We start from the raw sequence: 27,674 nt of genomic DNA, 5'->3' as shown, positions 1-27,674 counted from the left end.
TGTAAGAAAACAGGAATTAAGAGAGGGGTGAGGAAGAGGAGTCAGTCAGCAGGCAGCCAGTGGTCAGTTAGGCAATCATGAGGGGTGAGGGGCCCAGAGTCTCACTGTCCAAGTGCAGTGATCCGGGGAATTTCAGCTTCTTGATGCTATCTAGGGGCCTGATGGTCGGTTTCTGAGAAAGGAACTCAGATGAGACAAATGTAGGTTTCTCAAGTTTAAGACTAGGAAGGTCAGTTTCTATGTGTATTCAAAAGAAACCATAAACATCAATTCTATGGGACAACGAGGCCAGTTTCAAAGAGACTCCAAGCTGGCCCCAACAATGTGCTGTCTTGTGTTGCTGAGAGACACCCAGGACACTCCCAGAAAATGAGTGCTGCCTAAGCCTCCAGGGCCTCTGAGGTAGCCAAGCCACTGCCTTCCCCCGGCTGTCCCTGCACCCTTGTGGGCAGGTGGGCTTTGGGCCACCTCTGTCATTGACGGTCCCGACTCAGCAAGCCCCTTCCCCTTCGCATCTCGCAGAGGCTGTTTCTCCCGTGGCCGGAAATGTTTTAAGTGAGCACTGACTCCTGCAGCCTCTACAAAGGTGAGATTTCCTTCTGTCGGGGTGGGTGGAGACGAATGGGGCGGCAGGTGGCCAGGAGTCACCCAAGCATCCCCCTTCGCCGTACATGGCACAATGGCTGGGTGGGGGTGTCCTCCTGCAGCCGGGGTGTGAGCCCCTTGGCCCCTCCGAGGCAGCAGCGTCCAGCCCCGTGGAGCAGAAGATGCAGGAAGAGCCCTTGTCAGTCTAGTCCCATGCAGTGGGGAAGAGGCTCCAAACTCGGAGGAAAGCAGTTCCTGGGCCTCTGGACACTTCCATCAGGGCCAGGCCAGACCAGGGCCCACATGGCCCCAGCTCCAGGATGCCACAGACACGCTTGTCTGGCGGCTTCCGTACACTCTAGAGGTGCAGTTGTCACACAGCAGGGCTGGATGGGATTGGAATAAACCTACAGTGTCCAAGGACAGCCCTGGTGCCCTCTGGGCAGCCCCCAGTGCAACCCACCAGGCAGGGGCAACCACCGAGGCCCTGCCCAGGAGAGGGCCAGGCCTTGGGGCTGGAATCAGGAGGCTCAGGGAGATCTCCCCCGGGGCTGCTTCTTGCCTGTGAAAGTGGGAGCAGGTCCCCCAGCAGGCTCAGGGAGGACATGGGCCCTTTGGGTGACCAGGAAGCAGGGCCCTTGCCTAGTACCTACTGTGAACATTCTGTAGTCTGTCTCACCCTCAGGATTTCAGGGTGCTGCATTTTAGAACAGCGTTCCCTTTTCCTGCAGTAGATGAGTAAGCAAATCACAGTGAACAAGCGCCGTCTAGAACAATAATACTTATGTATTTCAGAGTCTGAAATATCTAGAGCATGAAAATGTGCGGTTTAAAAGTATGTGATAAAATAGCTAGAGAAGAACTGGGAGGTGGGGAGAGCAAGGTCACAAAGGAAATGAATAAGAAACACCAGCGGGGCTGGCTAACACAGTGAAACCCCGTCTCTACTAAAAATACAAAAAATTAGCCGCGGGTGGTGGCAGGCACCTGTAGTCCCAGCTACTCGGGAGGCTGAGGCAGGAGAATGGCATGAACCCGGGAGGCGGAGCTTGCAGTGAGCCGAGATACGGCCACTGCACTCCAGCCTGGGCGACAGAGCGAGACTCCACCTGGAAAAAAAGAAAAAGAAAAAGAAACACACACCAGCAGGTGCAGATAGAGGCGGAGCCCGGGGAGACCCACCTGCGAGGGAGGCGGGGCCCGCCGTGACCTTGGTCTCCACGCAAAGACCTGGGGGAGGCTGTGCGGACTGCACCCCGGGCCCCGGCCCTGAGCCCCAAGCTGCCTCGCTGGCTGTTCCACGTCGCCCGGGTCGCTGCGGGGTGGGGGGCGCTGCGGAGGGTCCTCACCGCTGAGCCTTCGTCGGCCCAGCCCCTCCCGGCAGCCGCCCACGCTGCACCCAGGGCGGGGCCCATGCGTCTCCTGAGGCTGCCCAGTGGCGCCCCCCAGCGCTCCGTCCTCGCCGCCGCCATGGGTGGGGGGTCTCTGAAGTCGCCTCACCAGGTGGGCCTGGAGCAGCCCGCCAGCCCCGAACCCCGAGCGCCGGTGAGGACGGGGTGGTAGAAGGCTGGGTCAAGGGTCACCCGGGAATTTCACTCGTCCACGGGGACCCCGCCGCTGCCCAAGCGCAGACAGACCCGGAGGCAGAGTGCCAGGTAGGGGTCTGGGGCTTACATCCCCCGAGAGGGGCGGGGACCTCCCAGAGGAGCTGCTGCGCGGGCCTGCGGAGCTCCTTCTCCCACCACTGTCCCAGCTCACCCTCCAACCCCCATCCTGCCCTCAGACACCCAACTGGCAGGCAAGTCCAGGAACCAAAACCCGACGCCACACAGACCTGTTGGAGGCTCTGAGTGGACAGCTCCAGCCCTTCCCTCGTCTGCCCCTTTGCTGGCTCAGAAAGTACAAGATAAAGATATCAGGACCTAAGAGGTGGGGAGGAGCCTCCCTCCCCTCTGCAAAACCCCTGGAAACTTTGTTCACCCCTACAGGGTGCCCCTGGCCCCTGGGGGCCAGCAGGGTCGAGGTCCAGGAAGGGCCCCAAGGCACACAACCCCAAGAAGGCAGCCAGGCAGAATGGGTCTTCCCTTGCACTGTGTGTACATCTGCGGGTGTGCACCAGGGCGTGTGTGCACCTGGGGAGGGACGTGCACTGAGTGTGTATGTGTGCACCTGGCCATGTACCTGTGTGTTGGAGCAGGGAAGATTATGCATCTCCGCGCGTACAGGTTTAAGAGGAGGTATACCTGATCATATGAGTGTGTACAGGTCCCAAGGCCCCTTGGCCAGGCGTTAGCTCTGGGTAAGCGTGCATGTTGGGCTGAGAGGTGGGGATGACAGATAAGTATTGCAGCAGGTCCCAAAGGTGCATGGTGGGACAGTCTGTGAGCCTGAGCCCCTGCCCTAAGATCCCAGGACGGCTTACACTGCTCTTACCTAGCTCTCACCAGTGGAGCAGGGCTCTGACCCCATCACACACCACACCCAAGTCTCCCCACTGTTCTAGAGTGCTCAGAAGTGACTTGCCTGACCAGGAGGGCCATGTACAATTCCAGCAATACTGTGGTGACAGAGTTTGTCTTTCTGGGCTTCCCAGAGCTGCGCCATCTTCAAGGGCTGCTGTTTGGTCACTCCTCGTCATCTATGTGGTGACCATCCTAGAGGACCTGGCTGTCGTGGGGACCATCAGAGCCAGCCACCACCTGCACACATCCACGCACCTCTTCCTGGCCGACGTCTCGGTGCTGGAGACCCTGTACACCTCGGTCACCGTCCCGAAGCTGCTGGCCGGACTCCCAGCACAAGCGAGGACCATCTATCTCCTTCTCGGGGCACCTCACCTGGCTGCTCCTCTTCCTCTCACTCAGCTCCTCTGAGTGCGGCCTCCTGGCCACCATGGACTGTGACAGGCCCCCGGTCATCTGCCGCCTGCTGCACTACCCAGTCCATTATGGAGTTCAGGCTCTGCGTGCACCTGGCCCTCAGTGCCCGGCTCAGCGGCTTCCCGGCCTCCTTTGTGTCCATGGCTCTCAACTCCAGCCTGAGGCTCTGCAGCCCCGATGTCCTCAACCACTTCTGTGATATCCCACCCCTGCTATGGCTCTCTTGCTCCAGCACCACTGCCATAGAAATACTGGACTCAGGCAGCCCAGGTGATCCTCGCGGCTTCCCTGCAGACAACCATGGTCTCCTACACCCACATCCTGGCCAGGTTGCAAGGATTCCAACAAGGCCCAGCAGCCTAAGGCCTTCCCCACCCATGCCTCCCACCTGGGGTAGCGGCTTCTCTAACCTCATCAAGCTGGTGCCAGGGGTCTACTTGGTTGCGATCCCTCTGCTCAAACCCATCATCTACTGCCTGGGGAACAGCAACATCAGGGTGGCCCTGGTCAAACTCCTCCAGGCCCTTCCCCTTTAGAGCTGCAGGAGGGAGAGCTGCCCAATCCCTCTTCCTCCTTCCCTGTGCTCACAGACACTGGTGACAACCCAAGGCAGCCACAGCCCTCTCCCAACAGGGCAGTCAGCAAGTCCTGCCCTCGCCCATATCACCCAGAGTCAGAGCTGCCAAGAGCACAGAGTGGTGGCTGTAGGCAAGCATCTCCATGAGCAGGGGAGGGACAGAGATGCCAGACCTGGGCCTCAGCACTGCCAGGACAGCTCCTCGCCACGGCAGCTGGGAGCCTCCAGCCCAGGAGAAGCTGGGCCTGGAGCTCACAAGAAGCCCCCTCTCACGGCCTCTCCCCTGACGCTCTCGGATGAACAGCTGCTATGGAGGCCAGCCACTCTGCCCAGTCCTCCAGGCCCAGAGGGATGGTCTCCTTGCCATGAGGTCCCAGCTCCTCAGAGCAGAGCCTGAGGCCAGGTGAGCGAAGGGCTCCGGCACATCCAGGCAGCACCACCAAACACACAGGTGCCCCCTTTCCTCAGAAACAGGAACGTCATTTTGTGTTCTTTTATTGAAAGCTCCATGGGTCTAATGAATAGACGACGTGCCCTTACCTGGTTTCTCTGCCTTTTCTCTCTGGTGCTTGAGGGCAGAAACTAAGTTGACCGAACATGTCTCTTCCTATTGGGCTGCAGCACCTGGTTGTGGGGAGGTATCCCTTGCTTGATTTCATGGTTTTTCCATGCCCCAATCCCACCTCCCTCATCACAGACACCCAGTGTGATGCATTCAGCATGTGTCCTTGGAGAGAGAGGTACTCAACAGATCCATGGTGTTGTGTGTGAGTTTTAAATTTATGTCAATTATTTTTCACTGTAAATCTCCTATTTTTGTTTTGTGTATTTTGAGGTTATGTCATGAAGTGCATACAGATTTAGAAATGTTTTATCATCTTGGTAAATTTAACCTTTCATCACTAAGAAGCATTACTCTTTGTCCCTAGTAGTGCTTTTACCTCAACCTTTAAGTCATAAAGTCTACTTTGTCTGGCACTAATACAGCTACACTGGCTTCCTTTTAGTTAGTATTTGCGTGGTATCTATTTTTTATCCATGCCAATTATTAATCTGCTGCCTCTTAGCTTCTAACCACCCTTCACAGTCAGCTCTGTGACGCTGGAACAGGGACTTGACAAACTGCATTTCTGCTTTGTCACCCACTCCCTCTTTCTGTTGAGAAGTCAGCTGCCAGTCTTACTTTTACTCTTTTGCAGGTAACTTGAGTTTCCCCTGCTTCTGGAAGTTGTTTAGTTTACAGCTGTCTTACCTAGGTGTGCTTCTTTTTGTATTTATTGCACTTGGAGTTTGTAATGCTTCTAGAATTCATGATTTAATTTATTTCATCAGTTTTTGGAAATTATTGGTGATTACTTCCTTGAATATTACATCTACCTCATCCTCCCTCTTCTTCCATTGGTTCTAATATTACATGGCATGTCAGGCCTTTCTACAGTGTACCCTTGCCTCCTAACATCCTATTCTGCATGCTCTTTTTTTTTTCTGGATTATTTTCTGATCTTCCAGGTTACTAATTCTCTCTCTAGCCATGTCTAATCTTCTGTGTTTTAAAATGTATTTTTTGATTCTAGACTTTCCTTTTTGTCCTTTTAGTTTCCCATTCTCTACCAAAATTCTCAATCTTGTTTTATTCCTGTAGACATGGACAGGTTCCTACAGGAGTTTCTTAGTGGTATCCTTCTTCTCTTGTGTTGGTCTCTGTCTAATCCTTGCCTAGACTGGGTTGTTTTATTACTATGGCTTTCTACAACGTCTTAATATGACATGGTGAGTTACTCTTCTTTGATCTTCTTTTTCAAAATTATTTTATTAATAGTTATTTTAGGCCTTTATTTTTCCATATAGACTTCAGAAACTTTTGGGTTCTGTGCTATTTTGTTACTACCATAACAAAGTGCCACAGACAGGGTGGCTTAAACAACAAAAATTTGTTTTCTCACAGTTTGGCAGGGTTGGTTTCTTCTGCAGCCTCTCTTCTTGGCTTGTAGACACCATCTTCTCCCTATGTTTTCACAGGGCCATCCCACAGTGCGTGTCTGGGTCCTAAGCTCCTCTTGTTAAGGACATCAAGCTCACCTCACCTCATTTAACCTTAGTCACCTCTTTAAGGTCCTATTTCCAAATGCACCCACCCCCACAGGTACCAGGGTTTGGGACTTCAATGCATGAATCTGAGGGAGACATGATTCAGCTCATAGCAGTCTTTTAAAAATTATGCAAAGATTTTTATTATAATTTCATTAAATTTATGGATCAATTTGTGGTGAACCGTCACCTTTGCAATATCCTGTGCATCCTCCATTTATGAAGATTTTCTTTTATATTCTTTAATAACTTTTTGATGTTCTCCATAGAGGTCTTTTACATTGTGGACTATGGTGAATGGCTTTTTTTTTTTTTTTTTTTGGAGAAGGAGTCTTGCTCTGTTGCCTAGGCTGGAGTGCAATGGCACAATCTCAGCTCACTGCAACCTCCACCTCCTGGGTTCAAGTGATTCTCGTGCCTCAGCCTCCCATGTAGCTGGGACTACAGGCACGTACCACCACGACTAGCTAATTTTTGTAATTTTAGTAGAGACAGGGTTTCACCATTTTGACCAGTCTGGTCTTGAACTCCTGGCCTCAGGTGATCTGCCCGACTTGGCCTCCCAATGTGCTAGGATTACAGGCATGAGCCATCATGCCAGGCTATGAATGGCTTTTTATCTTATATTTTTTAAAGCTATTTTTTGTTCTGGTAGAGAAATTCTACCATCTTTTAAATCTAAGGTACACATCTGGCTGCAAGTCTAGGGAGTACCTGCTTAATACAGGGATGAGACGTTTTGAGACACCCAGCAGTGCAGAGCAGCAGAGCAGCACCGCTGTGTGCCGGGGATGACCCCACCCTCCACCCACGTAGCCGCTGACGCTGACCCAGAATCCTGGGGTCTTCCAATGGCAGGAGCCACCCTCAGCACCAAGTCCCACTCCCAGCAGGAAAAAGGGGGAAAGGACAAGAGCACACAGGTTCTGCACAGCCCCTCTCCTCAGGGGGGACAGAGGCTCTCCCAGGAGCCCCCGGCACCCTCCGTTGCAGGTTTCACCAGCTATGCCTATGTCCTGTGGCCTCTGCCGGCTGCAGCACTTGTGGTGGAATCAGGCCTCAGGGCTACAGCTGCAGGAGCCACCCCACCTTCTATGGTAGAATCAGGTCTCAGGGCTGCAGCTTCAGGAGCCATCGTACCTTCAACGTGCTGTGTTCTTCTTGGTGGCAGCTCTGCCAATGCTGTGTTAAACAGAAGTGGTGAAAGTAGGCAATCTTTTCATTGGTTCGTATTTTTAAAAATACATTTAAAAGCTCTCCACTATGTATGTCTTCTGAGATTAGCCTTTATCAAAGAAAACATTTCACTTCTATGACGAGTTTTCTCAACATGTTTCACTACAAACCAATGTTGATTGAAATCAAATGCTTTGTCTTCCTCTGTAGAAAACTGTATTTTTCGCCTTTGGTCCACTAATAGGTAAAGCACACTGACATATGTTATGATGTAAAACCACCCTGAACCTGACCTGATCATGGTGATTTGCTTTCTGATGCGCCACTGGACTCATTTTGCTACTGCTTTATTTAAAACTTTCATGTCTCTAATCAAACATAAAACAGCCTAAATGTTTCTCTTGTGCTTCTCTTATACACCCTAAGATACATCCTATACATCTTAAGATAGAAGGCTTCTGGAATCATAAAATCAGCTGGAGCACCGCCTCCCCCTTCCTTTTCCCGTTCTGTGTTCTCGGCCTTGGAACAACTATTAGATGTTAGAGCCCAAAACGGATCCCCTGGGTCTATCCCCTTTTCTTTCATATTTGCTGCCTTTTTGCCAGAAACATTTCCTTAAATATACAATTCCATCCTTCTGTTGGCTTTTTTGCAATAATTTTTTAATCTCAAAAGTGTCTTTTTTGTCTTATTTCATCTTCACAGTTTCCTGTTCTTATTATATAAATATATCTCCCTAATCTGAGTCTATGGATTGGAGTTCTGTTTTGTTTCTTTTTAATTTTCCTCTGAGTCATTCAAATTTCTCAATCCATTTATTTTCTGTTTCTTTGCCTGGTCTTTCTTTTATGTGATGCAGCTCTCCTTGAATGTCTGATACATTTTCATCCTTTAAAATGAAGCCAATGGGTGACAGGAAGAAGTGCTTCCATGAAAGGCAGTGTTTCACTCCAGAACCTCAGCTCCCGCACGCTGGATCCAGATCCACAGCATCCCCAGGACCTCTTCTCCCCTCTGGGTCCTGCCCCCATCTCACTGGCTCCCATCTCAGATTCCCTGTGAGGCTCCACACTTGGCTTCACACGCAGAGTCCAGGAGTGAGGGGCCCCTCCCAGCCTCTCAGCTGGCAGTCCTGGGCCTCTGCTGGGAAACATCCCCTCCCCGCCTGCAGCCGGAGGTGCTGCATGGCTGTCTTGAGTGGAGGTCACACATCACCTCCCAGGTTCAGGGGAGGGAAGAGTCACAGACGTTCCTCATGAGCCAAAAATAAGCGAGGTCTGGCTGTGGTGCTGTCCACTGCCGGCTCCAGCACCAGCGGTTGCCCAAGAACCCCCTTGACTCCTTGGGGTAAGCAGCTCACTGCTGGCTGTTCTGTGTGTGACCGGGAAGGGGGACTCAACCAGAGTGGGCAGACCTATGACGACCCCCGCTTCCACCTCCACGTCCCATGGCCACGGCCCCTCCCTTCCAAGCTCCTTCTGCCTGATGGGCAGCACCCCCGTCCCGTCTGGAGTCTCCCGGGGCCCTTCCTGCTCTCCTTGTTAATTTATTTTCTGTCTTGGAGGGAAGCTGGGTGGACCTGCTCAGGCGGCCCCCTAGGGCCAGAAGACCTGTCAGTCACTTTCAAATACATGTTCTTTCCAGCCCTTCCTTGCCAAAGGTTCTAAAAGCACTGTTGTCCGTCTCACCCAAAAAGCTAAGCTTCTGTCCAATCCTTAACGGTAGCTATAAATGAGAAGCATAAGCTTGGTTTCCTTCTAACATCCGGCAAGTTAGAAGATAGAACGTATTTCTTCACTTATTCATCACATATTTGCAGGGCACCCCTACACGGGACAGCAGAGGTCCCAGGCCGGCGCTGCACCTGGAGCCAGGCTCGGAGCTGCCCTCGCGCCCTCAGCTGCAACTCACCGGAGGCGCGGCCGCCCTGGGCTGGGAAGACGCGGTCGGTCCAGGTGGCATCAGAACCCACAGGAGGAAGACAGCCGGCCCAGGAGGGGCCATGGGGGGCCTCTGGGGATCGCAAGGGGTCGACCCCATCCTCCCTGAAACAAGGCCGGAGGTTGAGGAGGTCTCCGCCCAGCCCCGCAGATGACAACCGGTGGAGAAGCCGCACCTGCCACGGGAGGGGCCACGGGAGGGGCTCGAGCCACCATGGGGCTGGTACATGCACCCTCTCCGCTCAGGACCTCGGCCCTCATCCTAGGGCACCAGGGCTCACAGGGGGATGGGCCCGGGTGGGGATGAGGGTGTGGAGGGGCAGGAAGCACGGCGGGTGGAGCGGGGCCGGGTGCGGGGGTCACGGGGGACCGCGGGGACGGGGCCTTGTGATGCAGGAGACGGAGGGGGCTGGTGAGGGAGGACGAGAGGCCTCAAGGATGGGGGACGCGACGTCCTTTTCCCCTCCCACCGGCTCACCGGGGATGCGCCTCCGCGACTGCCCGCCCCAATCCCAGGGCGGAGGCCTCGCGCAAAACCCAGGCGCCGCGGCTCCGCGCTCCAGCTAAGGGTCTGCGCCGCCGCCCGCCCGCTCCTTCCCGCTCGGCCGCGGCCCCAGGGGCGGATACTCCAGCGCGCGGTTCCAACCGAGGCCCGTGGCGGGTAAGGCCGGGAGGCTGGGGCAGGTACAGGGCCGGCAGCGAGGGGCGGCGCGGGGAGGGGATGCAGTTGTCACCCGCACAGCCGCGTCCGGACGCGGCCCCGCAACTTGACCCCGTCCCGTCCCCCGCCAGCTGCTGAACTAGGCGGCCGGGGACGGCATGGAGCGCGAGGGGTGCGTGAAAGGGACTGTCCCTGGGGTACAAGCCTGCTGGGGCGGGGTCCGCACGGTGTCAGCAGCCCCTTGTCCTCCGCAGCACCTGCAAGGCCCGCACCCAGGCTTTGGCCCCAAAGGTGGGCACCAGGCCCAGGCACGGCCCGTCCCCACTCCAGATCCTGATCTGAGCCAGCAGCTCTTGGTCCCCGCTACCGCGTCCTCCAAACACAACGTCCCTCCCCCATCCCCCCCCGCCCCCCCACATCCCAGCAACGCGTGCAGAGCTCTCTTCCCCAGGCCTGCACCCCCAGCCCAGGGCCTGGACGCCCCCCAGGCCTGGACGCTCCCAACGCGGCGCCCCTGCCCCGCTTCTACGCCCCCAATCCAGGTGCACAACCTTCAGGTGCAGAACCCTCCTGCCCCACCCGCTACTTCCCAGCGCCTCCCCCAAGCCTAAGTCCCTAAGCTACAGGTTAAACCGCGCCCCCCAGGCCTCAGTGGGCCTCCAAGATGCTGGGGGCACCCTGATCCCACAAAAGACGAGGGTCCCTCTGCTCTCCAGCCCTGAGCCCTCCGTCTCTGGGCACCCGATCTCCATGGAAACTAAGGGCCCTTTCCCTCTCTTCCCGTAGGTTTGGCCCCATGAAGATGAACCGGGCACCCGCGAATGGCTGGGCTCTGCTACGGGCGGCCGCCTTCCTCTGCGTGCGGCTGCGGAGGGCTCCGCGGGGGCTCGAGAGGGGCCTCGAGGGTGTGTGTGAGGCCGGCGCTGCGCTACGGTGCCCCGGGCTCCTCCCTGCGCGTGGCTGCGGCCAGTGCAGCGGGCTCAGGCTGGAAAAGGGCCGCGGGACCCGGGGAATGCGGCCTGGAGGACCAGGAGGACTGGGTTCCCGGAGGCAACAGGACCGGCTTGGCATCTACAGCTACTGGACGTGGACTTCGGGAGCTGGACCCACGCGCGGCCCCCGTCTCTGTCTCGTGCTGGGTGGCGCCCTCGGTGCCCTGGGGCTGCTGCGGCCCTAGGCCTGGCTGGGCTCGGGGACCACATCTGGCCCCCGGGCCGCGCCATCCCCCAGGATCCTCCGGCCTGGGCTCCCTCTTCCTCCCTTGCCCACAGTCTTGGAGCCCCAGTGGGTGCAGGAGCTGCTGGCTGTCCCTGTGGACCCGCCATCCACCGTCCTGCCCACGCCGCCTCAGACTCCCACCTCCCACGTAGAGGAGACCATGGGCCCTGCCCCACCCGCTCCAGGATGTTAGGGTCCCCCCAGCCACAAAGGCAGTGGCCTGTGGCTCCTGTACCAACAGCCCGGCTACGCTCCAGAGCCGCCCAAAGGGAGGTGCCAAGGCCAGGAACCCAAGCCACCCCGGCTCCCCTCGCCTGCCCAGGGGCCGTGGTGACCCATGGGCAGCGAGGTGACCTCAGGCTGGTTCTGCCACAGAGGCCCTGAGGAATCAGGCCCTCCCCAAAAAAAGTAATGAAATGGACCAAAGGACTTAAGAATTTGGGGGGAAGTGAGGGGAAAACGTTAGGTGCTAACCACCTGCCCAGAAGAAAAGAGTGGATCTCACAGCCAAGGAACATTCCCAAGCAGAAAAACCGTCCGTCCAGGAACCCTAACCCTAAAACTAAGTGCAACCCCTACTCCTAACCCCTGACCCTAACGCTGACCCTTAACCATAACCCTTAACCCTAACCACTAACGCAAAACACTAACCCTTAACCCTAACCGCTAACCCCTAACCCCTACCTCAAGCACTAACCCCGAAGCCTAAACATTAACCCTAACCCAACTCTAACCCATAACCCTAAACCCTAGCCCCAACCCTAACATTGACCCCGAACCCAAACCTCCAACCCAACCCCAACACAAACCCCTAACCCTAACCCCTAATTCTAGCCCTAACCCTACCCCTAACCCCTAAATCCAACCCCAACCCTTGACCAGACCCTAACCCTAACCTCAACTCATAACCTCAACCCCTACTCCTACACCTAACCCCTAACTCTAGCCCTCTAACCCTAATGCTAGCCATAAACCTAACCCCCGAACCCAAACTCGAACCTACCCCTACCCCTACCCCTAAAACCCTAACCCAAATCGTAACCACAAACCCTAACCCATAACCCTACCCCTACACCTACCACTACCCCAACCCGACACCGAACCCTGAAGCTAACCCTAACCATAACAACACTAAGCCTAAGCCCTACCTTAGCCCTAACCCCTAACCCCTAACCCTAAACCCAACCGTAACTCCTAATGCTAACCCTAACCCTTAACTCTAACCCCTTACCCTAAACCGTAACCCCTAACCCTAATCCCAACACCAACACATAACCCTAGCCCCTAGCCCCTACCCTAAAACCCTAACCCCTAACCCTTACAAACCTTAGCCAAATCCCAAACCCTAACCCCTACCCCTGACCCTAATTCCCTAGCCCCCAAACCCTAACCCTAACACCCTAACCCCAACACTAAAACCCTGACCATAACCGTAAAAACCTACTTCTACCCTGACCCTAACCCAACCCTAACGCTACCCCTAATCCTTCCCCTACCCCAACAATAACCCCAAACCCTAATCCTAACCCCACTCCTAACTCTAAAACTAACTTCTAACGCCTAAACCCTAACCCCAACCCTAACACAAACACGAACCCCAACCCTAACTCTACCCTAACTCTAACCTGTAGCCCTAACCCTAAACCCTAAGGTAAACTTCTATAGGTTAGGATTCGAGGCTTGGTGTTTAGGACAGGCAAGTGTTCTGATGTCTCCCACTCACCTGCACGGGAAAGTTCTTCCCCTGGCTCTTCATAACCAGTCGCGGTGCATCGCGGCCTCCCCTGGCCGGTGAAGGGCTGGGTTCTCCCGAAAGCCTCGGCTCCTCCTCCCTCCTCCCAGGGCCCTCCGGGCCTCCACGGTGGCCCCAGGTGGCAGGGCCCGTGCAGAAGAGACCGTGGGCTTGTGGCCGGCCTGGGCCACTGTGGGCATGGAACTCACGGGAACGCGGCCTAGGGGCAGGCTGCGCTCCTCTACGCGCCCGGGAACAGCGGGCCCCGCGGGGGCTGCCGCAGACCTCACTCGCTGGGGCCCGTGCACTCCCGCGGCGGTGTGGTCCCGCAGAGCCGCAACCTCGTGAGGCTACCGGGGCCACAACGCCTTGTGGAGTCATCCATCAAACACGCACACTTCACAGGAAGCTTCAGCGCGACACATGCGCACTGCTCATTGGTGGGGAGGGCCTCCAGAACCAGGGCCGGTCCCCTCGGAAGCCAGCACACATGCGCGGGGGCAGTCGGCAGCGGGCCAATCGCAAGCCTGGACGGCCGCACGTGGCCCTGGCGGGCTTCACGCCGCGTTTGTGGCCCTCGCACCTTTACGCATGCGCACTAGCTGCCAGGCAGGCCTGCCGGAGAATTACCTCACATCTCCAGGCGCGCGCAGGAGTGCATTGCGCAGGCGCGCTGCCTGGAGTCCCGCCCCCAGCAGCGGTTGCTCCAATCACCATTGGAGGCTCCCTCCCGGGGCACCCGTGCTGGCGAGCTGAGAGGAAATGGCAGGGAGGTCCCTGACATCGAAGGCCGAGCCCACCGCAGGAGCCATGGACAGGGCTGAGAAGGCCGGAGGTAGTGGTGGGAGGCAGGAAACTGTGCGTGAGGGTCTGACCACCTCGCTGAGGCGGAGCAGGGTTGGGGCGCGGGTGGCGGCTGCGTCTTCCTCTCAGTCCTGATGGTGCTGATTGAGACTCAGCGGGTTTCTTCAGAAAAATTTCGGCCAAGATGAGGGAGTGCTTGCCCGCACACCCCCGACTTTGTCTTAAAGCATTGAACTGTTATCGTGGTTGCTCCAATTTTGGTTTAGGTAATTAGTCAAAAGACATTCCTTCCCGTCGTCCCACAGACTACATACACACCTCTTAAAACAAAAAGGACATTTTCCTGACGCTCCCAATCCCAAGGGAATTCCTAATTCCACATTCCTCTCCCTAGAACCAGCAAGTGTCCAGATTTCCCAGTCGCACTAAACTGGTTTTTGACAGTGGGTCCCCCCACCCAGCATCCCGATGCCCCGGGGAGCCAGGGGAGGCCGACTCCACGCAGATCCCCCGTTTGTTTCTCCCTGACCCCGACCTGCCATAGTGGCTCCTACCTCACCCTGGGAAGGGAGGGACAGGCAGCTGGTCAGAGTTGTACAGAAGTCCAGAAATTGCAGCCCAACAAAGAGAAAGGACGCTGTCCTGGCCGTTTCCACTTCAGGACACTGTGTGCCTCTGGGTGTTTTGTGAGGATTTTCAAACTTACAGAAAAGTGGAGAGAATTGTACGGTGACGTCCCTCCTGCTGTCACTCAGCTTGTCACTCTGTCCTGAGATCCGTCCCCCCGAGTTAAAACGCTGCAATTAACAAACGCTGGTGGCTGCATCCAGCCCTACCTGCGTGAATGCCATGGCAGGTGCTCTGTCGTGTTCTTACAAAATGAAGGTTTGAATACTGAAACAAGCTTAGCACAGAAAGCATCCCTACAGTGAGATGTGGCACAGTGAAAGCCCCAGCGAAGGACAAAGCAAGTAAACAGGACAGACGCAAACGTATCCCTTTCATTAAGCACCTGCTGGCCCGCCAGTGTGCTAGCCTTTCAGTATCATGGCTCCATGTTCCTCACATAACCTAGTATATTTAGATAAGGTTTAACCAACGTCGCTTGTGCCTTAGTTCAAACTGCTACAACAGAAATGCCATTATTTCTCACAGTTTTCGAGGCTAGAAGTTCAAGATCAAGGTGCAATTCAGCGTCTGGTGGGGCCTGCTTCCTGGTTATAGACTTCTGTCTTCTCATTGTGTCCTCATGTTGGGGAAGTTGCTGCAGACCTCTCTGGTCTTATAAGGGCACTAATCCCATTGCTGAGGGCCCTACTCTCATGACCTAATCACCTCCCAAAGGCCCCACCTCCTAATGCAGTCACACTAGGGGGTTAGGATTTCAACATACGAATTATGGATGGGGGCACAAACATTCAGTCTATAGTGACCAGCTACAGAAGAAATTTAAAGGACAAGATTCCAGTTTTAGTCTATCTGTTTTAAAAAGGAAGCAGGGATGTTATCTAGGGTCAGTGACACTAGATACATTTTAATAAAAAGTCTATTAGTCTTCACCTAACTGGCTGCAGTTATTACTAGAAAGGGGAGTGACTGGGGAAAGGGAATGCTGGTGTTTCAATTTTTTCTTCATGCTTTTCCACACTTGCCAATTACTGGAATAATTTAAAACTTAATGCAAAAATTTATGAGCAGTAATTTGTGTAAGATTTCCGGTGGGACCAAAATGAGGGGACTCCCTAAACTCAAAAATAAGCATTTCACAAAATTTTATGCTTTTCTTTTTTTTTTTTTTGAGGCAAGATTCTGTTCTGTTGCCCAGGCTGGAGTGCAGTGGTGCAATCACTGCTCACTGCAGCTTTGACCTCCTGGCCTCAAGAGATTCTCCCATCTCAGCCTCTTGAGTAGCTGGAATCACAGGTGCATGTTACCACGCCCAGATAATTTTTTTAAATTTTTTATTTGTAGAGATGAGGTCTTGCTGCATTGCTCAGGCTGCTCTTGAACTCTTATGCTTGAGCAGTCCTCCTGCCTCAGCCTCCCAAAAGTGCTGGGATTATGGATGTGAACCACTGAGCCTGGCCTTATGCATGTATGCATGATTTTTAATGGTTGTAAATGCTTTCATCCTGTGTATGTGCTATAATTTATTTCACAAATCCCCTAAGGCATATTTAGGCTTCTTCCAGTTTTTCACTATTGTAAACAATATAGTGATGAACACCTTGCCCATTAGCCATATCCAGAATTACTTAGGACATAGTCTTAGAAAAGAAGATGCACCCAAACTTTTGATATTTACTATCAGAAAGTTTGTAAGGAGACGCCCTAATTTTGCATATCTGGTTGACAAAGATAAACACATTTGGAAACATAGGTGATTGGTAAAAATGAAAAACTGGGCATCTTGTATACATCAGTGGAGGGTAATTTGGTAATGTCAATCAAAACTGTTACAAACTTTGGTCAGGTGCCTCTGAGCCTTCTCAACCATTCCTCGGCCTTGGCCTGTGATATGGTTTGGATCTGTGTCCTCGCCCAGATATGTTGAATTGTGGTCCCCAGTGTTGGAGGTAGGGCTGGTGGGAGGTGGTTGGATCACAGGAGACCAGTTTTATTTAGATAGTGACTACCTATCTTTTAACTGGATCTCTGAGGTCTGGGAAGAGGCCACACTGAATTCTGGGTCTCCAAAAAGGGAGAATTATTATGAGGCTCGACCACATGGATGCTTTTACAGTGCACTTAAAAAACATTAAAAAAATTTCTAAGTATCTAAAATATACTCTTCCTTAAAAATGCAAGAGTAGCTTCTGTTGCAATAATTAGTAAAAAAAAAAAAAAATCAGGTAACACAATACAAAAGCAAGCAGTTTAAGAGCTGACATGAACTTGTGTGTTGACACTCTTGGGGATACATAAGGAAAGACAATTTTCTCCACAAAAGGGAGTCTGGTGCCTTCTCCATTTTCTTTAAGGAACCTCAGGCTATTATAAACTATTTTAGGTCCCTCATGCAGCAGAGCGTGCAAGGGAAAGGAGAGACAGCAGAACTAAATGAAGAAAATAGCATTCAGTCAACTGAGAGGAAAAAAAAACTTTTGCTCAAAAAACACAAGGTCCTAGGAGAGAGAAAAAAGAAAAATCATGAAGCCCTTTTAAATACACACACACACACACACACACACAGACACACACACACACATCTTGGATGTTAGCTTTTAATTAAGATGACTGTTAACCATTTGAGTTTCTTTTTAAAAAATTTTTACAATCTCATCAACATATTTCAGCTAGGACAAATAGCTGCTATTTGAGAAGTACCAAGTATAAAACCAGAAAGGTCTTGATTTAGGAACCAAACTCAGGCTGTCATGGAAAAAAGAAGACAGAACGTTAGCTATGGAACTGCAGTGTGGGGTGACAATCCTTTCTCTTTCAGTTTGGCCTGGCTAGCAAAAAGGTGGCCTTGTTATGTAAATAAAGCCCCTTAAATAGTCAAAATCAAAAATCTTCCCCCCATTTTTTCCTTTTGCTGGCAGTTTTTTCTTCCCCCACCACCCCTTTTCTGGTGGGAATTTAGCCACTTCAGAGGCCTTGTTCCACATAATTTGGAACTTTGCTTTGGATTTGATCAAGTCAGAATTGGCCAAACCCAATAGGAAGAGGACCAAAACAACAAAAACAGAAAGAAACAACAACAACAAAAATACCAGTTAAGCAAAACAAACAAATGATCACACAACTTGTATGATTACTGGACACTCTAATGGTAAGGAAAAATTAAGACCAGCTGGTTGTTAATTTTACCTTTAGCCAAGACAAACCCCAATTCAGTTACTTACCTAGGGATGGGTCTTAGGCTGAAGACTGCTCTCTGTCATCTTAGAAGCAGGAAAAAAAAACCCTCAAACTTGTCTTCCATGTTGGGAGTGAGTTCAAACTCCAGAAAGGAACTTTCATGGAAGCAGGAAAACTTGCCTTCCTTGTTGTAAGCAAGTAAAACTCCAAAAAAAGAGTAGAGTTGTTTAGCAAAATAAACTTTGGATCTGGAGCAAATTTTGGCTAAATGAGGGATTCCCTAAATGGGGGACTTCCAGAACTCAGCAACTTGTCATATTAGTTTGAGCCATAAAGATAGCTCAAGCTGCTAGCAAGCACTGATAGGATATTTGTCAAAGGTCAGGGGCACCTCTACTCAGAATCCCTTTGTGGTTGCCAAAATGTGAAACCCAAAAATCTGAGACAGGTCTCAGTCAATTTAGGAAGTTTATTTTACCAAAGTTAGGGATGCATGCCTGTGACACGGCCTCAGGAGGTCCTGATGACCTGTGCCCAGGGTGGCAGGGTGGTCAGAGCACAGGTTGGTTTTATGCTTTTTAGGGAAACATGAGATATGAATCAACATATGTAAGATGAACATTGGTTCGATCTGGAAAGGTGGGACAACTCAAAGCAATGATGAGACAACTTGAAGCAGGGGGGTTGGCTTCAAGGTCATAAGTAGATAAAAGACAAATGGTTGCATTCTTTTGAGTTTCTGATTAGCCTTTCCAAAGGAGGCAATCAGATATGCATTTATCTGAGTAAGCAGAAGGATGACTTTGAATTGATTTATTTCCAGATATTTATTTTACAAAATCAGATATGCATTTATCTCTGTGAGCAGAGGGATGACTTTGAATTGATTTATTTTCAAAGATTTATTTATAAAAAGATTTATTTTCCTTTCACAATGTTAATGCCATAAATAGTAATTTCTTAGATCCACTAATTTTAGTGTTAAAAATAGGTTCCAATAGTGATTATAAAAAATTAATATGAAATATTTTATGGGGAAATTTCAGGGTTAGCATTGGTTGTATATAGGAAAGCTATTTGTATTTATATATGTTTTTAACCTAACATCTTAATGCATTTTGTTACTAATCCTTATGGTTTTGTAGAAAACTCTCTAAGAACTTCCTAGATTATGTCATCTGCCAGTTGCAGTGATTTTTGACTCCTTGCTCCAGTTTTTTATACCCTCATTTTTTTTCTTGAATTATTATATCAGAAGCTTTGACCTTAATTTGAACAGCCTCAGCAGTGAGAGTACACCCCTGCCCTCACCCAGAGTTTTACAAAGAGGATATCTGGTATAATTTTACCTTATAGGGAAAAGCCGACCATGGAGGAGCCTGATTCATCTAGTGTACTGTCCACCTCAGGACAAGGAGAAGGGGCACCACTCTGGCTGGAGACCTGCCCTCAGCCTACCTCAGTCTCAGCCCAGGGGCTGGCCTCTCGCCCTGCTTGATTCTGAAATGTTTGGTTTTGTCTCCACAGGGCAGGACACATCCTCACAGAAAATTGAAGACTTGATGGAAATGGTGCAAAAGCTGCAGAAAGGTCATGTGTCTCCTTTGTGTGAGGCACAGCCTGAGGTTTGGGGCCAGGCAGATGTGGGTTTAATTTCAGGCCCCACAATGTACGAATTTGGGAAATAATCCTCTTCACCTTCTCTTTCTTTTAAAACTTAATTACTTAAACTAAAAATAGGGCCCCATGATTCAAAATTAAAGAAGCAAAAGGGTGTGGAAGGCAAAATGTTTTCCCAAAACCCTGTCCCACACCTCTCGCTGGTCACCCATTTGGCTCCACTGCAGTCCATTAGATCCAGAAGTTGCCACCTTCACTTCCCTTCCTTCCCCCTCACCCACTACTCCCTCTTTGCTCACTAGGCTCCTGCCAGCCATGTTCCCACCTCACAACGGGTCTTTGCACTGACTACCTCCCAACCCCACCCAAAGAGCTGAAGGGCCTGCGCCCCCACTACTTGACTGGGGGCCCTCATGATACCTTCCCATATCTCAGGAGCACTTCCCACTCCTTTGCTCTTTAACCCCCCTTGCCCTACTTTATTTCTCTTGAACACGATTACCACAGCCCCACTCGGTATCTTATTGTGTCTGTTCCCAGTCTCGCCCACCCAGAATGTGAGCCCCGTGAGGGCCCCACAGAGCACCTGCTTGCAGGAGGAGGTACTCAATAGATGTGTGTTGTGTGAAAGCAGCAGAGACACAAGGCTGGCAACCGCCCCACCTCTGCCTGCCCTGTCAACTGAACCTCCTTTCCTCCCTGCAGTGGGAAGCCTAGAGCCCCGAGTTGAGGTCCTGATTAACCGGATTAATGAGGTCCAGCAAGGTGAGTTCAGGGGCCTTGGCTGCCAGCTAGGACCAGCTACATGGTTTGCGGGGCTCAGTGCCAAATGAGAATGCAGGGTCCCTTGTTCCAAAGTTACTGGTTATTCACAACAGCAACAGCAGAGCCTTAAATTAAGTACAGGGCATTTCAGCATGCGACTGCCATAGTTACATGCCTATGATCCTGGCCCTGCTATCAGCAGAGCCTGGCAAGGAGAGCTGGAAGCCTCATTTCCTACTCTAGAAAATCTAGGCCACTATAGATTTACCTGAAGGCAAATGAGAAATGTCACTGTTGGCAAGAGAATAGAGGCTGCACTCACACAATGTTTTTCTGCTCTTTGATGAAGCAAAAAAGAAAGCCAATAAAGACCTAGGAGAGGCCCGGACCATCTGTGAGGCCCTGCAGAAGGAACTGGACTTGCGTAAGAGAGCCGGGGGTCACCCAGAGGTCCCCACAGTGTCTTAAGCCTCCCCTAACCCTGTATTCCAGATGATCAGCATCCTTGCCATGGCCAAGGGTCCTGTACCCTCTCTAGCCTCATGTCCTGCCAATCTCCCCCTCTCCTCTCTGCTTATGGGAGTGTTCAGGAAACGCCCTCCAACCTCATTCCCATCTCAGGGCTTTTGCCAGATGCTGTCTGTGCTTCCTCAGATAATACAGGTTCCTCTTTCCTCACATCATCAGCTCTAAGTTAGAATGTCCCCAGACAGAATGACTGGCATTCCCCAGTCATCCCATCTAAAGATGGCACCCTGCCTCCATCTGGTCACATGCCCCATCCTATTTGATGTGTTTCTTTATAGCCCTTATCCCACTTCATGGGTGTTTGTATTTTTTCTCTCCTCCCCATGTAAAAGCATGGGCATCCTCCAGGGCCCTCACAGCCACCCCGTTAAATGTGAAGGCCCTTTGGTGCTTACAGGGAATGTGGGCACCAGAGGGTAGGAGTTCACCTCAAGGGGCTCACATTTGGGTTGGGGCCAAGGCTGTGCCCAACTTCCCATGTGACCGTGAGCAAGCCCCATCCCTGAGGGTGCAGTGCATAGTCCATGATGCCAAAATGTGTCACTGTTTTCCAGTGCATGGAGAGAAAGTACACCTGAAGGAGATCTTGAGCAAGAAACAAGGTATCTGCCGCTCCCCTGTCTCCAGGCTTGTGCCTTTGCCAACCCACAGAAGCCCACTCTCCCTATGGCAGCTGAAGCCTTTTGAAACCTGTCCCAGCTTGCCTCTCTCCTGTGGCTTCCACTGGACATGTAGTAAATGTTAAAGCTCAATCAGGTGTCCACAGACCTGACGTGATCTGGCCGTGTTCCCCCTGCCAAAACACGATACCTTGACAGGTTCTCATAGGGCCCTGTTGCTCTCCCTACAGAGACCCTGAGGATCCTCCGGCTGCATTGCCAGGAAAAGGAAAGTGAGGCACAGAGGTAAGAGCTTCCAGCTGAGCCTAACTCTGCACTACATCTTTATTCTGGTAGAGCAGAAAGAGGCAGGAAGATGAATCTGAGACCCACAGCTCTCATTGTTTCCCTCTAAACAGTGGAGAATCCAAAGAGTGTCTTTCCCCTTCGGCTCCAACAGCTGGCAGTAGTGTTAAGGGTAACTCTCTCAATGGCAAGACATTCATTTGCTAAATTATCAATTAAATTTCTTCAGCTGGTTTTTATTTTTTGCCTTTTACTCTTTGTCATACTCCTTGGATGTCTGTTCACTCATCTGTCTGTTCATTTAGGCATTGAGCCAACCATTTGTCCATTCTCTCTCCATTCATCCGTTATCTTTTTATCCACCCATCGATTTGTCCATCCATTTCTCCACCTCCTGATTTAGCTCATTTTGTTACCAGAGGCCCCAGGCCCTGGCACACTGAGATTTCAGCTCTTTGGGAAAACCAGATGATACTAAGATGTGTGTGCATTTGCTCACTTGACCATGTCCATATTAATCTCTCTTAACCTGACAACAATACTTCCAGGGGGCAAATGGTCATGTCACTCCCTACCCACCACATGTTACAGAGAAGGACCTTCATGTAGAGGGAAAAAATAGCCTCAATAGAGGGAGGCAGAAGCTCCAGCCCAGTGCCCTCCTGGGGCTTAATAGAACATGGCTGAGGGCTGCCTCACCTCTCCCAGGAAGCACACCATGTTGCAGGAGTGCAAGGAGAGAATTTCTGCCCTGAACTTGCAGATTGAAGAAGAGAAGAACAAACAGAGACAGCTGAGGTAAACCTTAGCATCTGAGGCAGGGGGTTTGGTTGGCTGGTAGTTGGGATATAATGTCAAAGATGGGGGTTAGAAGAGCTGGCTACACTGAGCCATGGAGGTTCAAGGTGGTGAAGATGTTCCCAGTGGAGCAGAGACCATGGGCAAAGCACCCCAAAGTCTGTGCCTGAAGACCCACAGACTTGGACAGGCTATGAAGGTGATGATTTCAGCCCATATCCCCTCATGCCTGTGGTTGGCCCCCAGGTTGGCATTCGAGGAACAGCTGGAAGATCTGATGGGCCAGCACAAGGACCTCTGGGACTTCCACGTGAGTCCCTCAAAGCCACTCCTCCCCCTTCCACATCTTCCCTAGCAGCACCAGGCCCAAACGTTCACTTGTTCCTCTCACCTGCCACAACCAGTCCCCAAGCAAGCCCTGGTGGTGCTAAGATCAACATTGCCCGAATCCAGTCCCTTATCACCTCCTTGTGACCCTGCTGCTCAGTGGTCAGGGGGATCTCTGATGAGACCAAGGTCAGGTCTTCCATCAATGTCCGTGGATGTGTCTGGGACCATCACGGGCACAAGGGAGACAACAAGGATAAGCAGCCCGTGTTTGTCCTCCAGGAGGATCCTAGGCACTGAACAAGAAAATAGACAGTGTTAGGAAGGAAGGGCTCAGTGAGGAGGTCACACCAGGACAGAGGGGAGTAGGGAGGAGCTGCAGAGCTAAACCGGTACCTGATCCTCTGGAAAACAGCCAAGACTCACAGTGTTTGCAGATTTATCTGTCGTAAATAACAATCCATGAGCATCCCCACTGCAGTACTGCAGAGATGTGGGATGAGAGAAGTGCACAGGGAGGGAATGGCCAGTGCCGTGGCCCTGAGGCTGTGCCGTAGCTGGTGTGCACAGAAGGGCAGAGTTGTTGGAAGTGAGGCATAGTAAGTACAAAACAAGATCCAGATAGCCTTCTTTGAGGCATGGGGGAAAGCCAAGAGGAGTAGACAGGCCTCTTTTCTGCCCCCTCAGAGGCCAGAGCGGCTGGCAAGGGAGATTTGTGCCCTGGACAGCAGCAAGGAGCAGCTGCTCAAGGAAGGTGAGGCCAGGGAGGGTGGATGGCCCATATCTGACCTCACGTGCCCTCATGTGCTCACCTGCCCCTTCGTGCTGCAGAGAAGCTGGTCAAGGCAACACTGGAAGACGTGAAGCATCAGCTGTGCTCCCTGTGTGGGGCTGAGGGCCCCTCCACCCTCGATGAGGGACTCTTTCTCCGCAGCCAGGAGGCTGCAGCCACAGTGTAAGATGTGGAGGTGAAGAGGGTGGGAGGAGGGAGTGGCCGGTGCTGACCACCCCCTACTGGGCCCCCCCAGGCAGCTGTTTCAGGAAGAGCACAGGAAGGCTGAGGAGCTCCTAGCAGCTGCTGCCCAGCGCCACCAGCAGCTGCAGCAGAAGTGCCAACAACAGCAGCAGAAGCGGCAGAGGTGCGTGTGGAGGCCCTGTCCCCGCAACCCCCACCAGAAAGGTGACCGATGTTGTATCTCCTCTCTCCACCTTCTGTCTCTCTGACTCTTGAAAACCTCTTGTCCCTCCTCCACCCTTTCCTCTTCTTCCTTCCCCCATCCTACCTCTTCCTGTCCAGGCTGAAGGAAGAGCTGGAAAAGCATGGAATGCAAGTCTCTACCCAAGCCCAGAGCACACAAGAGGAAGAGGCTGGCCCGGGAGATGTGGTAAGCCCCAGAAGTGGGCGTCAGGGAACAGAGACAGCTACTGAAGGGACGGCGGAAGGGGCGGGAGGACAAGGGAGGGGGTCCTGGGACTCCTCAGAGGATGGTCTGTAGGGAAGGGCTTTCCCACAGTGGATCCACCCAAGGTGGTGATGGGGCAGGAGGGTACCATGTGGCCTTGGGGATGGGTGTAAATTCCCACCCTGGACACTAACCTCCTGCAGGCCAGTCCCAAGCCCCTAAAAGGAGAAAGACCTGGAGCTGCACAGCGAGCAGGGCCTGACGTCCTCATAGGCCAGGAGGACACACTCCACCCTGACCTTAGCCCAAGGGGCTTTCAGGAAATAAAGGACCTATATTGATACAGCCCATCTCAGCTGAGTCTACTGGTGAGGAGTAGGGGTCGGGCCCAAGACCCCCAGTCTCCTGTGACTGATTGAAGCCTTGGCTTGACCCTGCCTCTTGGTCTGGGCCAGAGGTACATCACAGGTTTTCAATAAATGCTTCCTTAACCTCCTGGTCTCTAGATTGCTCATCTCTGGGACCTGCCAGCTTCTTCTGGGTCCGCAGGCAGAAGGATGCACTGTGAGAGCCCGAGACGCTCTCACAGTGGGCCCAGGAGGTCTGGAACCCGCCTGCATACACACATACACATACCTTGTGATTATTTCTTCAATTCCTTCATTACAGGTCTGGACTACACAGACTTCCCGAAATTAAAAAAAATATATTAAAAATGAGGATCAGCGAGCTGGGGTTCAAAATTAGTCGGTTCCATATGGTAGTCCCCACTGGTTAGCTCTATACTTTGTGCTCTCAAGAACACAAAATGTATAACTCAGGCACTTTTGGACAGGAACAGGATAGAAATCCTCAGCTTGCAGGGAGTCAATCAACTAGGATGTAAGTCGTGTTCATCTGATGGATATTTCAAATTCACTGAAATGCATTGACCCAATCAAGGCCAATTGTGGGAGTCAAAAGTCTGCATCTCCTGAGTCAGAATGCATTGAATTAATGACAAAGCGATCCCTTTTCTTGACAGACTCCCAGACCAGATAGACCAGTGACATGGTGGAGTTGAAAAGAGAGGCTCACTGCAGAGCACTGTTTCCATGGAAAAATGGAACATGGCAAAGTGCAGAAATTCTTCACTCAGTCCAGGACAGACAAGTTCTCTAAGATGCAGTTAATCATACCTGTCTTAAACAAATTGGCAATACACTATCAAACATGACTTTTAAATCAAGTGGAAGTTAGAAAATACATTGAACTGAATGGCAATGAAGATACCACATTTTAAAACTGTAATTCAGTTAAGCGCACGATTAGAAGGAACTTTAGCTTTTATTGGTTCACCACAATTTTTTTAAAAATCAACCAATGATTGTTCAGTTAATGAATAAAAGGTATTTGACACAGTTCACCTATTCATGTGAAAAAAAAATACTAATAAACAGTCAGCTTCCCTTAGATTTATTGGTGAGATGTTTGAAGAATTTCATGTTGAGAATAACTCAAGGATGTCTGCAATATTCAAATACTGTTCATCATACTGGAAGTTCTATACAGTGAAATAGTTAAGACAGATTTATGATTATATGCTTTATGAATCAATCTACAGATAAATTTCAGAACGTCTAAATGTGTATAAAAGTTTGCTAAATACAGGTCAATATTTTAAAATCACCTTTATGTCTCAATGCTAGGGCACAGGACCCACAAAATACATCACTTAGGAATCTACGGTTGGTTGATAGAAAAGGATACAATAAACCAGTAACAAAATGATATGCATCAGATAAGGATAAGCATCTCAGCCAAAGGCTGCCTCAGTGAAGGGTCAGGAGAGGCTGGCACGAGCTTTATTTTTTTCTCTCTGCAGGATTCTGCTAGGATGTTCTTCCTCAGATAAGAAACCAGCTGTGTGTGTAGAATACCTCAGAACGGGAGAACTGTTCTGGTTCTCTACACCCTATTTGGAGCCATAGTGTAGGAGTATAGTGTGAGCTGGGCTTCTTATATACCCTGCTGATCATGTAGACATATTCTCACGGTTAACCAGCTCCCAACAGAAGATCTCCTATGTTTTCACCAAGAGCAGGTGGGAACTATTTACTCATCAGTTTTACTACTACCAATAGCAATGGTGATGAGATGGGACCAACCGCACCCAAACTCAGCTTGGATTCACTTATTAATCTGCATATTTGACACCTCAGTTAGGGGTCACTGCCATGCAGGTACATCTCATTCCAGCAAAAGAGCTCAGCCCATTGCATACCTGCTAGAACTAATAGCCAGCTACAAAAAGCAAAAATAAACTTTAAAATAAATGCAGTATTATAAAAATACCATGTACCAAGGAATTAATGTAGTAACAGATGTATATTATTTCCCCAAAACAACTTTAGAGAAAATTTAAAAGATCTGAATAAATGGAGAGAAAGGTCATGTTCATTAATGGAAACTCATTACTGTAAAGATGTCCTTCCTGCCTAAGCACATATAAGTCCATTATAATTTCAATAAAATTTTGCAGAAATCTTCTGTATTCCAGGCATACTCTTCCTTATGAAAGAGTAGTCCAAATTCCACTCGGTAGTTGGGATCAATCACCCCAGCGAGTAACTCCCTCTTTGCTGGTTGATTCAGAGGCATGAGTAGCCCGAAGTGGCCAGTGGCAGCCTTGCAGTTCAGTGGAATCACTAGGGTGTCTGAGTGGAAGAATTTCTTCCTTCAGAACTAAGACCTAAGAGCAAAATCATGGGAACAGGATGCAAAACCTTTGTTCATGGGTCGCTAGAGGTAATAATGTGGATACCACTCTCATTTCTACCCCTTGATTTTTGGACCTGTGAATTATGGCTACAGAAGAAACTACTGAATATTGGACACTGATTCAGAGCATATACAGCCTTCTAGAGAATCTTGTTCCATCCCTGCCAGGTATTGCCACCTAGCTAGTACTTTGGGTCTTCAAAAGGCCACTCCATTAGTCTGTCAAACCTGCTGCTTCAGGGTGGTGGGGAACATGGTAAGACAAGTTAATTCCATGAGTGTGGACCCACTGAGGTGCTTCCTTTGCTGTGAAGAGAGTTCCTTGATCAGCAGCAATGTTGTGTTGTAATACCATGGTTGTGGAAAAGGCATTCTGTAAGTCCACCAGTAGTAGTAATGGCAGAAGCATTGTCTGCAAGCAAATGTGTATACAGATATATCCTTATCATTCATTATTCCTTCTGGAGTTGGAGTCACTACTGATAATAACCAAGGCACTCTAGTAACAATTTCACTTGTCAGGATACACAACGCTGGACTCTTGAAAGAGGCATTCAATAAAACTTTAATTTCTCTGATAGGCCCAAGATAGCTGATTTAACAAAGAGGCATAGTGGTCTCCTAAAACAACCCCTTTTCAAATTTCAATTCAGTAATGGATCCCTAAATAGGTCTCTGTCTTGCCACAAACCTTACTCTCTTAATTGAAGGGTTTTTTGTAGACTCACACCTTATACCAACTTAAAAACCTTCCCATCACCCTTTCCTATATTTAAAGTGGGATATGTTTCATCTCTATGTATATAAAGACTGTTTATAAATGAGGACCTTTAATAATGTCTCCTATCTTTATAACATTTTGTTCCTGTCCCCATCCCATAAGAGCTAGAGGCCAGATCCATTAACCGTAGAATGTCCCATGGACCAGGTAGCTGACCATCTGCAATAGGACCCACGTAAGCTTAACTTTCACCATCCCTAAGTCCTTCCTGAATATTTCTCTTTTTTAAATATTTTTTTTACTAAAGATATGTGGCATTTTCAATTAAGGTCAAATATTAAGGATATTCTTTTTTTTTGTTTTTTTTAAGTTCCAGGGTA

The 27,674-nt window shown here is 50.7% G+C and overlaps 3 protein-coding genes and 1 pseudogene across 6 annotated transcripts; 3 read left to right on the top strand and 1 right to left on the bottom strand.

The window, feature by feature from the left end:
• The first annotated feature begins 671 nt into the window (after positions 1 to 671).
• LOC129045102 (uncharacterized) lies at positions 672 to 5,020 on the top strand. The gene is made up of 3 exons (XM_054503345.1): positions 672 to 784; positions 1,970 to 2,240; positions 3,179 to 5,020. Exons 1-3 carry the CDS (start codon positions 672 to 674, stop codon positions 3,998 to 4,000), a joined length of 1,206 nt encoding a protein of 401 aa, XP_054359320.1. The 3' UTR covers positions 4,001 to 5,020.
• A 408-nt stretch (positions 5,021 to 5,428) lies between these two features.
• Positions 5,429 to 13,319, bottom strand: LOC129006035 (serine/arginine repetitive matrix protein 3-like). Its single transcript, XM_054435143.1, has 2 exons — positions 12,851 to 13,319; positions 5,429 to 7,311 (listed from the first exon to the last, which is right to left on the bottom strand). The coding sequence occupies exons 1-2, from the start codon at positions 13,238 to 13,240 to the stop codon at positions 7,240 to 7,242; spliced, it is 462 nt and encodes a 153-aa protein (XP_054291118.1). The 5' UTR covers positions 13,241 to 13,319; the 3' UTR covers positions 5,429 to 7,239.
• Positions 10,712 to 11,122, top strand: LOC129006036 (shadow of prion protein-like; annotated as a pseudogene).
• On the top strand, positions 13,266 to 25,266 carry SYCE1 (synaptonemal complex central element protein 1). Of its 4 annotated transcripts, XM_054435142.1 has the most exons (14): positions 13,535 to 13,694; positions 18,995 to 19,057; positions 19,793 to 19,852; positions 20,202 to 20,276; positions 20,935 to 20,982; positions 21,231 to 21,285; positions 21,994 to 22,083; positions 22,330 to 22,393; positions 23,098 to 23,164; positions 23,242 to 23,365; positions 23,439 to 23,549; positions 23,708 to 23,795; positions 24,017 to 24,181; positions 24,838 to 25,266. In XM_054435142.1, the coding sequence occupies exons 1-13, from the start codon at positions 13,622 to 13,624 to the stop codon at positions 24,152 to 24,154; spliced, it is 1,056 nt and encodes a 351-aa protein (XP_054291117.1). In that variant the 5' UTR covers positions 13,535 to 13,621; the 3' UTR covers positions 24,155 to 24,181; positions 24,838 to 25,266. The 4 variants fall into 4 exon arrangements, 3 of the variants coding, with proteins under 3 accessions (XP_054291116.1, XP_054291115.1, XP_054291117.1); XM_054435141.1 differs by lacking the exon at positions 24,838 to 25,266 and having other exon boundaries at positions 13,266 to 13,694; positions 24,017 to 24,308; XM_054435140.1 differs by lacking the exon at positions 24,838 to 25,266 and having other exon boundaries at positions 13,507 to 13,697; positions 24,017 to 24,308.
• Positions 25,267 to 27,674: the final 2,408 nt, after the last annotated feature.

Source organism: Pongo pygmaeus, chromosome 8 (genome assembly GCF_028885625.2).
Source record: "Pongo pygmaeus isolate AG05252 chromosome 8, NHGRI_mPonPyg2-v2.0_pri, whole genome shotgun sequence".
NCBI lineage: Eukaryota > Metazoa > Chordata > Mammalia > Primates > Hominidae > Pongo > Pongo pygmaeus.
This window is presented reverse-complemented; position numbering and strand designations above follow the sequence as displayed.

Coding starts and splice junctions, on each gene's coding strand:
- LOC129045102 (XM_054503345.1), top strand. CDS start 672: ATGGCACAATGGCTGGGTGGGGGTGTCCTCCTGCAGCCGGGGTGTGAG. Junction 785..1,969: donor AAGATGCAGGAAGAGCCCTT/GTCAGTCTAGTC, acceptor CCCTCCCGGCAG/CCGCCCACGCTGCACCCAGG. Junction 2,241..3,178: donor ACCCGGAGGCAGAGTGCCAG/GTAGGGGTCTGG, acceptor TGGGCTTCCCAG/AGCTGCGCCATCTTCAAGGG.
- LOC129006035 (XM_054435143.1), bottom strand. CDS start 13,240: ATGACTCCACAAGGCGTTGTGGCCCCGGTAGCCTCACGAGGTTGCGGC. Junction 7,312..12,850: donor GGAAGAACTTTCCCGTGCAG/GTGAGTGGGAGA, acceptor TGTTTAACACAG/CATTGGCAGAGCTGCCACCA.
- SYCE1 (XM_054435140.1), top strand. CDS start 13,622: ATGGCAGGGAGGTCCCTGACATCGAAGGCCGAGCCCACCGCAGGAGCC. Junction 21,286..21,993: donor AAGGAAAGTGAGGCACAGAG/GTAAGAGCTTCC, acceptor CACCTCTCCCAG/GAAGCACACCATGTTGCAGG. Junction 23,165..23,241: donor GGAGCAGCTGCTCAAGGAAG/GTGAGGCCAGGG, acceptor TTCGTGCTGCAG/AGAAGCTGGTCAAGGCAACA.